Source organism: Cyprinus carpio, chromosome A6 (genome assembly GCF_018340385.1).
Source record: "Cyprinus carpio isolate SPL01 chromosome A6, ASM1834038v1, whole genome shotgun sequence".
NCBI classification, from domain to species: Eukaryota; Metazoa; Chordata; class Actinopteri; order Cypriniformes; family Cyprinidae; genus Cyprinus; species Cyprinus carpio.
In genome coordinates this window covers 32972698-32987474 of record NC_056577.1, presented here as the reverse complement: position 1 = coordinate 32987474, position 14777 = coordinate 32972698, and the positions used below count along the sequence as shown (strand labels likewise).

Below are 14777 nucleotides of genomic sequence, written 5' to 3'. Positions count from 1 at the left end.
ATCACTTCACACTTACAGGCCATTAAAGTTCGGAAATATCTCAGTATGTTGGACTGCTGTAACTGTGTTTGACTGGCAGAACTAAACACTGTTGAGCTCATAGCAGCCCACAGACAATGTATATCACTTTCCGACAACCCAGTAGTTACTGCTTGTTTATTTATTGTTCTGTTGTTTATTTATTGCAACTTTTTATTTTATTTTATTATTGTATTTTTATTTCTTATTCAAATTCTGAAATTGAATTCAAGATTCAAATTCTGAAATTGAATTTGCAGCTATTTTGTCTTATATTTTTGTTCCCTGAAATGGGTTAACTGAGTTTTAATGCCCAATGCAGTAATATGTTTATTTTATTCCGATCTTCATTAGTTTATTTGATTTTGTTTTATTTTATGTTATCTTATTGTAATGCCATACTTTAGACTGACTTTGTGTAATGAAATCATATTTCAATAGGTAATATTTTGTTGTTCAAGAATGAATCCTGGGAGGTCCTGAAATTGAATTTGCTGCCATCTATTTTTCTTCCTTATTTTTGTTCCCTGAAATGAGTTAACACCCAGTACAGTAATGTTTTTATTTATTTATTAAAGTGTTAATTAGATCTTGTTCCTGCATAAGCAGAATAAATAAATTAATAAATAATGTTTGTTATTTTTATTTATTTTATTTTTATTAGTAATATGCTTTTTATTTTAATCCTTATCAGTCTGAATTTGATGCTGTTAAATATTTTTATTAGTATTTTATTAATATTTATTAGTATTTTTAGTATTATTGTGTTTTATATATATATATATATATTTTATCTGTATGTCTAATGCATAGGCAGCTGCTCCAATATCTTCCATCTCCTCTCCAGCAGCTCTTCTTATCTGCTCTAATGAAGCCGTCCGCGGGGCAAGCGAGCACAGGCCTGACCTCCAGCGATCCCTCCTCACCTCATCAAGATCTCATTCATCTGGAGCAACAGCCGCCCCTGGCCAGCACAGGTGAACTGCTTAAATCAGCTTTAACAGACTGATGACTAACCAGCAAGATGAATGGTGTGGGAAAGTGAGAGGACGGGACATTTAAAGGCTCAAAGGCCCGAGCGCTCCAGAAAGAAAACAGAGAGAGGAGGAGGGTTGGGTGGAGGGGAAATGGGACAAACCTGAGCGGATCGTGAATGTAGGAGCAGTAAAATATGACTTGTACAGAGGCTTGTTCGCTGTGAATGTGAACTGATGTCCACCTTGTGGATGTACTGAAAATATTGCTCACAGTTTGCTCTTTTAATGAGAAATGTTTGAGTTCATAATTGAGACTGCTGACTTTTGATTGCAGACTTTGATATACTGGCCAATATTAGCTTTGAGACACACACACAAATATACATGTACAAAAGCATAATGTTGTTTGGGTTTTATTTTTTGGAAAATGTTTGGTTTTTATTTATTTATTTATTTTTAATTGCAACGTTTCATCTAACAATTCTGTCTTTTTCTTGCATTTTTTCCCCATCAATTTTACAAATATGCAAAATATAAACATTTCTGAAAAGAAAAGTCAGAAGAAAACTTTTTTAAATTAATAATAACAATTATTATTATTATTTATTCCAAAGCGGCAAAAAAATATCTGAGAAAAAAAGACCAAATTCTGATTCAAAACTTTAGAATTGTGCCGTTTATCCCATAGTTAAATCTGCCAATATAAATATAAAAATCATGAAATACTGAAAAGGACACTAACATCTAGTTTCTTGTCATTGTTGCTTTTGGCTTTTTCATTAGGGCTGTTATAAGACACTGTTTTCTTTTCATTTACTTTTCTTTCTTTTTACATTTAATCTTCCATTTCCATTTAAATCCATTTTCTTTCCTTTTCTATTTTTTTAAGCTAAGTGCTAAACAAATAAATTTAATTGAGACATTAAAAGTCAACAAATGGCAAGTTTTATTGGATCAGTGTGTTCATCTTGTTAATGTCTGTTGGGGAAGAAAAGTCTTTCCAAACTTTCTGACTAACTAACTAACAAACTAACTAAATATGCAAGAACAGCCTGTTTCTGAATGGGAAAGTGTCATAGTATATTAGGGTTGAACAGAAAGTGCATAGACAAAGACTAATCTTGTATTTTTCCCTGAAAATCCATTAAGCATTTTATAAAAAGGCTGTTGACAGTATATGTATACATATGCAGCATGTTATTGTACTTCTGTTTGTCTTGCTCTCAGTTCTAGACTGGCTGCTACTGATGATCTTCCTCATGTGAGCTACTCTCTGTTCTGCTAATTTATTGACAGCCTTTAAAAATATTTACCCATACACTTCCTCTTCCCAGTGGGCGCCTGGCCCATAATCCTCCTGCCCCTTTATTAGATCATTTGTCAAAGCCCAGAGCTCTTTACTTGTCTTCTCTTTCTTTCTGGCCCCTCCTTCCTGTTGCTCTCCTCTCCTCTGCTGTGAGAGAGCTGTTGTGAATCAGCCTTTGGTGTTCAACTCCTGCCTCCCTTCTCCTTTTAAAAGAAACATTTACAGCTGATTAGTCTGCACCGTAAAGACAGAGCTGGTCCTGAGAGGAACGCACCGAAACGTTTCTGCAATACTAGACGTGCAACGTTATGAGAAACACATGTAAAGAAAGAAAGAAAGATTGCAAACATTTTGAATATTGGAGAAAACTTGAGGCTGTGCTTCAAAACCTAGTGAGCTGCTTAAGACGGCATCATAGACAATAATGTAAAAGCATTGTACAGTATGCTGCCTTATAAGATAAATTGTTTGGGCCAAAAAATAAAAATAAAAATTACTTTGTGACGTCTTTGTCTTGCAAACAAATAAACAAATAAATAAATAAAGTTATAAATAAATAAATAAGTATATATATATATATATATATATATATATATACAATTTTTTTTATGTGTAAAAACATTTTAATATTTTAAAATATATTTTTCTTACCCAACTGACATAATGTGAACTACATTTCGTTAAGGTTCTTTGAAAATGAGATTTAATATAATTTTAGTATGCATTTTTTAAATAAAATAAAATAAAATAAAATAAAATAAAATAAAATAAAATAAAATAAAATAAAATAAAATAAAAATGTTATAGGAAACACATGGAAAAAAGACCTAAAACCTAGTGACCTGCCTAACTAGACAGCATCATAGACATGTGCAAAAACATTTATGCTGCCTTATAAGAAAAAAAAAAATAGTTTGGGTCAGAAACAGGACAAGAAAAATTAGACCTTTGTGACTTCTTTGTTTTAAACTGCAAACAAACTAACTAACCAACAAATAAATAAATGCAATATTTTTTTTAAATATTAATATACATTTTTCTTACCCCACTGGCATAAAGTTCATTACATTTTGTTACATTTATCTGAAAATTTGCATTTGTCTTATTATTCTTATTATTTAAAAAAACATGACTAAAACACTGCTATTTTAATTGGATATTTTTGTATTTTATTAATTTTATATTTTAAAGTGTTAAAACATGTTAAAAATTGTTTTGTTATTTTAATTTGTGATTAACACTATCACAAATTATTATTATTATTATTATTTCAGTGAACATGCAGAGCTCATGGCACAAGATGTGACACACTGGCCAAAAATGATGATTTGACGGATGTGCATGTCAACCAACAATTAAAACTTGCTCACATGAAACACATGAACGTGTATGTGAGCGCCCTCTCAAGTCAGCAAGGCAGTTTTGGGAAAAAAAAGATGGTTTCATTTGTTTAAGACACCATAGTAATCACAGCAAGCAAAGTGTGTGTTTGTTCAGTGTGTTTGTATGATACACAACATCGAAACCACGTGGACATTCTCTAACAAGCCTCTCTCCCAACAATTAGCATTAAGAGCCTTCGATGTTCATCCATCTGGCAAACGCATACCCGCAGATTCCCAATATGGAGAATTTCCCTCTCAGTCTGAATGCTGAATGTGGAAAAGCAAAGTAGTGCAGCTCATTGATATGCAGAAGCATGCGGCTCAGACAGGGAGTGCTGTTATTATAGGGGTGCGCGGAGAGGAGGTCTGGCAGTGGCTCTGCGCATGTCTGCGATGCTCACAAACGTGCACACACACTTGCCCCAGCCACAGGTATGTCCCCAGCCCAGTGGGTAACCCCTACCCGGCCAAAGAGCTGTCAGAAACCCTCCGCTCTCCCGTCAGCCTAACCAGAGTGGAAAAGGCCTGAGCGGCCGGTGAGGAGTTGGGGGTTGAACGCAGATGCACTTTCAGACTTATGGGTTTCCCTCTGTATTTCAGGCTTCAGGCCAGTTACAGATACGCCACTGCAGTGGAAACAGCACTTTTGCAAAGACAGATGAATTATGATTTCGTCTTGATGAGGAAAAATTGGTGTGGGCGTGCATCATCCGTATGGGTATTGGAAATATCTGTTGTGGGTGTTCCTGTTTCGGTGATACAAAATAATCTGGAAAAATTTCAGTGACTGGTACTAAGTTGCCCACAATGCACCAAGATCCAGCAGATGGTGAATGATGCTTTGGAAGCATTAATTTCTAATTAATAGAGAGAATAGGAACTTTGCAAAAGATGAGGGTGGAATGATGTTCGAAGTCTCTTAGTTATCCAACCCCCCGCAAACCTTGGAAACTGTATGACACTGTCTATTTATTGTTCTTATTGTTATGATTAATTTGCAAGGTAATTGCAACTTTCAGGTAAACTCACAATTCTTGTATTATTTTGTTAGCGATTTTGCGAGCCCTGGAGATATAAACTATAATATATATAATATATTATAAACTTAATATAAAAAAAAAAAAAAAACAATATATATATATATATATATATATATATATATATATATATATAAACAAAATGAGACAAAAACAGATTTCTGTTCTAAAAAAGTATGCACATTTCTGCATGTAATGCCTCATTTGCATACTCTTAGGAAGCAAACATTTATAAGAATATACTAGAAAATATAATACAATATATTAAATAATGCATTTCCATAAATGGGAAGCTAGAGCTTACATTTTTCAAATATATTTATAAACACAGTATTTTATATTTTATCAAATGCACAAATATATCATGAAGTGAATATAAAATTACAGGCATTGCGATATATAAGTACATACTGTATATTGTCACATATTTTTTAATATATGAAGAGCAGTAATTCCTTATGTACAGTATTATTCAATGTTGTAATAGATTTGCACAATATATTATTCTGCATATTTTCAATCTACATTAAATAATTTAATATATTGATTGTTAACATATACAAGTGATTTTCCGCTCTCTAGATATGGCTCAGGTATGATATGGCTCTATATATGGCTTTTTAGTCTGTGGGGGGTTTTGTCCATTTTTATGTCGTATAATAAGAATAATTAATTTTAATTATAAATGATTGATAGGAAATAAAATCTGTGTAATGAGCACTTTCTGGAGCAAATTACAGTGACTGCGGTTCAATGACCTCCTTAGAAATCCACAAATATTTTACAATTTGCCATAATAACTGACAAATTGGCTCTGTGCTTCACTTATCCAGGTGCATTCAGAGGAAATAAGGCGCAGAAAGCCTCTCGTTTTCAAAGTGTCTGCCATGAAATGCACATGGCCCTCAATATTTTGATGGACTACTTCTTGAAACCTAATCAAGATATGCTTTCCCCTCCCTGAACGCACTATGAGGCTTATTATTTTAACCCTGAATGCGCTGTATGGTGTCTATACCATATCTGCCGGCCAAAATTTCTTCGCTTCCTGCTTTAGTATGAAAAAAAAAGAAAAGAAAAAAAAAATCACCATTCCTCTGGGTTCCCGATTTTGGCCTGCTTGAAGCAGCAGAAGACTCGTGGAGTCAGGATGGGATGCAGCCAATTCAAACACCCTGATGCCTGGCCAATTAGACATGCTAAATGCATTTGATTCAGTGCCCTGCGAGCCCTGATGTGTTCAGTTAAACACGCCTCATCTCCGTGCGCCCGTTCAACCTGATTAAGCTAACGCTTCAATCTCATGAATGGGGTTTGTAGATTCTCTTGAAAGTAATTTAGCTTGATAATATGGAGTTTTAGGCTCACCCAAGTGAGGTTTTGTTGTAATATAAAATAGTTCTGTTTTTTACTTGCATAATTTTACATATCTGAGAGGATATTCATGGAGAACTTGATTTTATCTGGTTAACTTTTAGCTTTTTAGACACTGATGGAAATTACCATTGTGCACAAAAAGCATTTCTCTATTGACAGACAGCCATTCAAAAATAGCCCTGTATTTTGATGAAAAAAACTTTTTCTTTTTTTTTGCATGCAACATATAATTCACATTAGTGTCTTTATATTACAGTAATTGTTCCACCACTACCCATTTTTGGATGCAAACTGAAGAAAAAAAAAAGAAAAAAAAAAACATTTAAAAGTCTATGTTCAGTAAGATTTGTTAATGCTTTTGAAGGAAGTTTCTGATGATCAGCACGGCTGCATTTATTTGAACAAAAATACAGTAAAATTAGTAATATCGTGAAATATTTTTACCATTTCAAATAATTGTTTTCTGTATGAATATATTTTAAAATGTAATTTATTTCTGTTACAAAGCTGTATTTTCAGCATCCAGTCTTCAGTGTTCCATGATACTTCAGAAATCATTCTAATATGATTAATCAGTATATCAATTATTCAAGGTAAATGTCTTTACTGTCACTTTTGATTAGTTTAATGTGTTCTTGTGTTCATTTCTTCCAAATAAACAAATAATAACTTATCTTTAGAAGTTACCACTGACCAGTTGCTTGAAATAGACTGCAAATAATTATAATATAGATTGATCAGTCACATGATGCATTATAGTTCAGGTGATTGGCTCAAAAAAACTGCCTTGAGATTAACTGGGATGCTAATTGAAAGCTCTGTCCACTTATATTAGAATTCCTTCAAATGGAAAAAGTGAAATTATTATACTTTGATAATTTTTTTTTTTTTTTAAATCTTTTAAATCTTTTTAAATAACATGCATAGCAAAACCAGGAACATGCCTAAGAAAGCGCATGAGGTCAGTTTTGATTTCATGTTGACTTCGAGCTAAACTCGATTTGAGGGGTAAATGTAGTGGCAATTAAATTGAGATAAATGGCTGTACTTTTCCGAGCGCGCTCAGACGTGAGTCTAAGAGAGTGAAATTGTTTATTACAGCTTGAGAGCGCAAGAAAACGCATATGGATCCGCACCACTGTGTTGAAAGACACTTTAAAGTATTTGAAAGAGTGTACTAACAGATTAGAGCACTCCTTGATCTAATGAAAATCCATATTGCAAAACATTTAGCCATGAGAGAGCCATACGTAATCTAATAAGACACGTAACGCAATTTCTGAATTACTGGTAGAGCAAATAGATCATGGAGATGAGCTATATAGGCCTCATTTGATAATGTCAAACAAAATGACTAATTTCTGATTCATTATTATTACACCTCATATTATAAAAATAAACACACACTGGCACCAACTCAACCATATTCATGGTTTTACACTGTAATAAATTACACAGCCACAGTCGTACTTTACATACCGCTGCACAAACTAATGGTCACTCTGATGTCCACGTCAATGTTAAACCAATCAGTCGTTCCTGAAGGCACAGGAAATAGACTTTATTAGCACTCACCTCCACTCCTAAGACAACTTTTAGCTCTCATCCACACGATTAGACTAAGTGGCCTGCCACTGACCATTTCGATTCATATTCATTGTCCACAGCGTCAGAATGACCATGGAAATGCTTAATGTCCGACTGCAACATACGCTCAGATAAGACATTCCTAAAAGACATCAGTTAGTTAAAGGGACGAAATAGGCAACTTAACATGCATTAAAACATTTTTTTCATGCTTGTATAGCACAAGTTTGTCTTTCAAAAGCTGGTTGTATGGTATTAGATAGCCTACTATTTATTGTCATGGCACTGAATGATCCCCATACTCATTATAGCACTTTTTGTTCATTATTGTGTACATTAAACACCACCAAAGGCAGCTGAAGAACAAAGTAGATTTGGACACCTACCTTCCAGCTACCAAAAATGTGCTCTGAACATTCAAAAAGTAGTTATTCAAATAATAATATTATTAATAATAATTGTTCTTGCTTATATGACCTTTAAAGACAACATTCTATTTTCAAATGGAACATTCTATTTCATTATTTTTCAAAATAATAATATGGGAATTACTTTTGAATGTTCTCCTGTGGAATGTCTAACTAAAAATGTATACGTACAATGTATAAATAATGTTTTTGTGCTAATGTTTTGAGAATGTTATGATAACTTTGAATGAACATTCGATTTTCTGGAAGAATGTTTGTTCATAACTTTGAGAGAACATTGCCAGAACGTTTATTTCCCAATTTCTCTGTAGCTGGTCTGGTGGTATTCTTAGGCTACCATGTAAAAACCATGACTGTACACATGAATTTCATTTCAAATAACGGTATTTTTAATATTTTTCTTGGTGTTTTGTGTCAGAATAAATAACTGGTGCACTAATGAAAAACATTTCTGAAATTATTATTGATATTGTTTTATTTTAGCTCCACTTCAGTCATCTTGCATCGATCGCCATCTAGTGGCGGGTGTTGAAACAACATCTAACTTAGGTGTATTTTTTTAACCGCTCTCTAGGCGGCGCTGTCTGAAAAACAAACGCAAACTCGCCGCTGACGCTCTTCACTGAAGCTCCTCGGTTGTTTACAGTTTTGCAGTTTAGCTTCAAGTCAAGTTCTCTCAGTACAACCGCTTTAATCGCATTTTCAGCATGGGATGCGACGGCGGAACCATTCCTAAAAGACACGAACTGGTGAAAGGCCCGAAAAAGGTCGAAAAGGTAAAGACGTTGCGCTAAACGCTCGATTATTGTCATAAACTTAGCGTGTAGCGTTAGCGTCTTAGCATGTCGAAAGCTCGCGAGTTTAAATATCTATTATTTTTCTTCATCAGCTGTAAAATTTCAAAACACTATGGCTGATTAAATGTGTCTTAAATAAGCTTTTATTTTCTAGACATAAACATACTGTAGTATTTGGAAATACACCCTTGTACTGAAATTCACGAACCCTGGTGTTTACATCGTATACTATAGTAAATTACTACCATGGTAATGTAAATGGTGGTTAGATCCTCAATGTTATATGCAATATATAAGAGAATGATTTAATATGCTACTGTACTTAATGGAATACGTGCGTAAAATGTCAATAAATTGATATTCCCATTCAATACAATGTATCTATACATTGCATCTAATTTGCATATTAATGTCTTCTTGGGCAAACCCTGATGAAAAAGAAGTGTAATAATGTGTCCTCTACAGAAGTATGAACATGATGCCCTGTTTCATAACCAAAAGTCATATTCTGATTTGAAACCCCATAACATTTTTCTGAGATGTTTATTTACGACAAACAATTTGAAAATTAGCCAAATCATCACATTTCCCTAAGAGTGCTAAATTTGACCATTCTGTCAACATCGGACGTATTTATAGACCAAGGAGAGGGAATGTTTATGATCAAACCTCCCTGAATGAATGTGCGCTGTACAGGACACCCAGACTCAAAACTGTGGCATGCATGGTCTCAGAGGAATTCACTCAAATATAATGTCCTCTACAGAAGTTTAGACAGAAGTCCCAGGAGGATCACATGGTGCATGAATTTCAGTGCCATGGCATATTTCAAAGTATCACAGTATTATAATCTTTACTTTGTAGTATTATGGTATTTCTTGAGGTTCTATTGAATTTCTTACAGTATCACTGGATACTAAAATACTGTTATGTTATTTATTTGCATGTTTATAAACCCTTGAAAAAAGTGCAGATATTTTGGGTTTGTAAATACAAATAAATGTTAGGAGTTTACATAAAAAAATATATATATGTACGCTAATAAAAAATATGATAATTCATGTTACATATTTTAATAATTTATTAATAGCATTTGGAATTGAATTTTGTAAATGTGTAGCTTGTTTTTTTTTTTTTAACTCAAACTTCACAACATGCATTTATTTAATCTGTTTTAAGGCTTTTTCTGAATGCATTTAATATTTGAATTAACTAGACTTACTTGAATGCACTAAATATTTTTATGTAGGGCCCTCATACGCCAGGTGTTTTTGATGTGTATAGTTATCACAGTTAATAACTAATAACTTTTTTTGTTTTGCAGGTCGATAAAAACGCAGAACTTGCTGCCAAATGGAGATATTGTGCACTGAGTCAGGAGAAGCTGAAGCGGCCCATAGTCGCCTGTGAGCTGGGCAGGTACGTTAAATTCAGAATTATTCTAAGTTTTAATTATTATGTTCAAGTTTTTACTTATACAGCCTGCTAAAACGGTTGATATTTATTTATATATTTATACACAACATAATTATCATCAGATGGTCATACATTATCACGAAATCAAACCCTTCAGGCTGAAACAAGACCTCTGCTTCATGTCCTGATCGCCTTTATGGGGTTTAATTTGACTGATAATGACTTTCTACCTTAACCTCTGTTCAAAAGATTTACGATCGTTATTGCATAACAACCAACCATTGTTTAACTGTGGTATCTGAAACACGATCAGATTAACCACCGTCACTCACGTAAATGCTCCACAGTTTTCAATAGAATTTGAATTTTTTTTGAATAAGCATCTTTTAGCGACCGATACGAATGTTGAATTAAGAATTAATAAATAATATTATTGTATTGTTTAGTATGCATATAGTAAAACTATGGTGAATTTTGCAGTATTTACGTAAAAATAATTTTTCTTCCACCAGACTGTATAATAAAGATGCGATCATTGAGTACTTGTTGGATAAATCAGCGGAGAGGCCGAACTCTGAGGTTGTGGCACACATCCGTAGCATCAAGGTCAGTAAACGCTGACAAATGATCATCATACTCTGAATGACGCTTCATTGGTTTATAAGTTTTTAATGTCATCATTGACTACCTCTACATGCACTCATACTGCAATTATAATATGGCAATTAAACTTTACCTCATGTAAACACAATTATTTGATAAAAATGTTGTGATTAAGCTCATAATTGTCGTAACCGTAATCACATTAAAATATTTAATTGCATGTAAACGGTAGTGAAGAAGTTTGCTTATGTCATGTAAATATCTTACTGCAATTAAGTCTTTTGATTATTGGATAATCCACAAACACTGGGATACTGTCAAAATTTCTATTAATATTTTGAAATAGTTTTTATTTTTATATTTTTAATTTCAAATTGTTTTAGAAATTTTCTTGCATTTTTCTTTTTTTTTTTTTGTCTTTTTATTTATTATTATTTTTATGTGACCTGTTTAATTTATTTTAATTTATTTATTTTTTTTGGCCAAAAGAATAATGACTATCATATATTTTTTACCATGTTTTATAGATGACACCCACTAAAATGTCATTCAGTGTAACATAATGTTCTATTTAATATAATTCTATTTAAGCATCATAGTGCAGCTCTAAAAACTAATTCATTGTATTTTAAATCTTTACCAATCTTTGTCAAGATCATTTAAATCACTGTTTTACCCATTTGTCTGCTAGAAGTCATTGAAATAATAATAAAATATAGTATGATTACATATTCTTTTATATATTTTCATGAGTGATGGTCAGAATAAGTAACTAGCTTAAAAATGTTTTTAGTTAACGTTTATATAATTTTATATAACAGTTTTTCTTATCGCTTTAGTTAACTTTAACTCTGTAACTCTGGTGTGTTTGTCAGGAAGTGAAGGAGCTGAATCTGACAGATAACCCGGCGTGGGAGGGCGAGAGGCACAACATTAAAGGGGACTGTTATGAGGACATGCACTGCAGCATGTTCATCTGTCCTGTGGTTGGTCTGGAGATGAACGGAAAACACAAGTAAGACCACATCTCACAGCTCACATGCAGCTTACAGACTGCTTTTAAACATGATCATGTACATGCAGCCGGTTGTTATCACAGAATAACCCCAACAGGATGATCAGCACCCCGACGCGAAGCAGAGGAAACCTTTTTAAAAAAAAAAGCAAAACTATTAGTGCCTAAATGACATGTTTCACTTACAAGAGAATAAAAATAAAGGTTTAGACACTGAAAATCTAGTATAATACAGTACATTGGTTGGTGGTAGTTTGGGTGTATTTTCTCAGTATGTATTTCTGTAATGTAAGAGTGTCACTTGATCAGGATGAATAGCATAACACACTTTTTTTTTTTTTTTTTTTTTACTTTTTTACTTTTTCCCCACTTCACATTCACAAGTATTTGGACACTAAATGTTATTGCATAGACCATAGAAAGAAAGAAAAACCATTTTGCTTACAGTATGTTTAAGTTGTTCATTAGTCAATGCATTAGGTATCATGAAAAAACAATGAACAATTTCTACAGCATTTATTAGTTTATAAATATACTAATAGTCGTTTTTAATTAGTGTTCATATATATATTTACCATATTTATACAACTTTAAACAATAAATGTATCGCTATATGTAGAAATTAACATTAATCTATATTAATAAATGCATTAAAAATGTTAATTTCAGCATTTAGAAACACATTTTTTAAATTTAAAGTTGTATATGTTAACAACAATTAATGCACTGTGAGCCAAAATGAACAAACAATCACCAGTTGTATGAGTGTGTATATATATATATATATATATATAATTGTAATATTCAAATCACTTGGTTTGATATTTTTCTGTCTAATACAATTTAAAGTGTGACTTAAGTGGCTGCTGTACTTTAAAGTTTAAGGCTTCCAAGTGGAAAATACGTTCATTTTTCCACATTGTTAAATAAGCCGTCAAACCGATGACTCTTGACATTTAGGTGTTTTTTTGTTGTTCTTGTGGTTTTAAGCAGTGTTTTTTCCTGCAGGTTTCTATACCTACCGACCTGTGGGTGTGTTTTCTCAGAACGAGCGCTCAAAGAGGTCAAGACTGAAATCTGTCACAAGGTTGGTGAACAGTAGTGTTCTCGATTCTCTTGAATCATTCGCGTTTCTGTGGCCTGTTTTCACGCTCATCTCTTGTTCTTGTATTTGCGTAGGCTCTTTATTAAACCATTTGTATGTTAATAATGTTCCTGAAACCTTAGACCGTAAATGATCAGTGACATAAGCCGTATGTAATTCATTGTTTACTTCATGGAAGATTATGTCCACAGAGATAATCTTAGTTAAATGTTGATCAGAGGTAATGGTTTTTAAGAGATCGTGCTTTATTCAGCGTTCAGTTTTTCATAAAGGCTATTTTGTTTGTTTGTAGTCCTACTTTGCAGTATGAGTTTTTCAATGCGCTTTTGTCTATGTGTTTATGCTAATGTACATGCACGGCCTGAACAAGCCTGAAAAATACTGCTAATTTGAATAATTAGGATTTTTAAAAATGTTTTTGGAAGAAGTCTCTTCTGCTCACTAAGGCTGCGTTTATTTGACCAAAATTACAGTAACATTGTGAAATATGATTGCAATTTAAAATAACTGTTTTCTGTTTGAATATACTGGAAATGGTAATTTATTGATGTGATCAAAGCTGAATTTTCAGCATCATTACGCCAGTCCTCAGAGTCACATGATCCTTCAGAAAATAAAATTCAAATACATGTAAATGATGATTTTTTATTTAAACTTGCACGGCTTACGGTAAGCCTCCTTCGCATCACAATCAAATAAATCTCACTCCCTGATATTTTGTGATGTCATTATCAATTAAAACATTTATTTCATATTATTATACACAATCCCTTAGGAAAATTAGCAATGGTATTACTATAGTAAAGGTATAGTAGGCTAACCAAGGTTTTTTTTTTTTTTTTTTTTTTTATTACCAATTGTAGCCCACAGTTTTCCTACAAATACCTTGGTTAAACTGTGGTTAGTGTAGCAAAACATGTTGTTTTTTACTATGGTTTAAGTATAGTAACCAATTACCGTGTTTTTTGGTATTTTATATATATATCTTCATGTTATCTTTTTATTTTACAGCATGTATTTGTGAAAATGATTAGGCAGCCGCAGCACACACACCACAGAATAATGCTGCGCATTTCAAGGCACTTCAGTGGACCTTAATGTTACCTGTTTTGTCAATGTTAAAAATGTTTTTAATACATCAGTAAGAAAGTGTGACAGGCTTTTACTCAAGTCTTTATCACTTTATTAAAATTAAGCAAAACAAAACGACACCTCTGGCCAGACGTTTGTCCAGTCACAGAGACCCAATACGGCTCAGTTTTTATGCGTATGTTGCTCTGTCGAGAGGCAGAAATGATTTTATGTAGGCCATTCTGAGTCATCACCATGCTTTTCCAGTGAGGGGGAAAGTACTGTTTTCCCACACGCCGACTCTGCCCACACAGCTATGACGCGAAACCTAACAAGTCTGTTACAGTTTTTGCTGTATTTTTGATCAAATAAATGTAGCCTTGGTGAGCAGAATACACTTCATAACATAAAAAAATCCTAATTATTCCAAACTTTTGACCGGTAGCATATAGGTTTATAGAACTAGTTTAACAAACAGTCAGATTTCTATATAAAAGCTATACTTGCTGTTTGGGAGTGTTAAGACGATGCACATGCGTTGGTTTTCTAACTGTGAGTCACACTTTCACCCACTAGTAGTCACTCACATGTGTCTTGTTTGTCAGTTTCAGATGTGGATAATGAGATATTATCATAGGTGAAGATAAGCTCTGAG

The 14777-nt window shown here is 33.1% G+C and overlaps 1 protein-coding gene across 1 annotated transcript in view; it reads left to right on the top strand.

Moving 5' to 3' along the window:
- The first annotated feature begins 8714 nt into the window (after nt 1-8714).
- The window catches only part of LOC109092059 (replication termination factor 2-like), a 32152-nt gene continuing 26089 nt past the window's right edge, over nt 8715-14777 (top strand). The window contains exons 1-5 of the mRNA XM_042759086.1: nt 8715-8891; nt 10237-10331; nt 10841-10934; nt 11807-11946; nt 12955-13033. Of these exons, the coding sequence (XP_042615020.1) occupies nt 8823-8891; nt 10237-10331; nt 10841-10934; nt 11807-11946; nt 12955-13033 (477 nt within the window). The 5' untranslated portion in view covers nt 8715-8822. The remainder of the gene's footprint in view (nt 8892-10236; nt 10332-10840; nt 10935-11806; nt 11947-12954; nt 13034-14777) is intronic.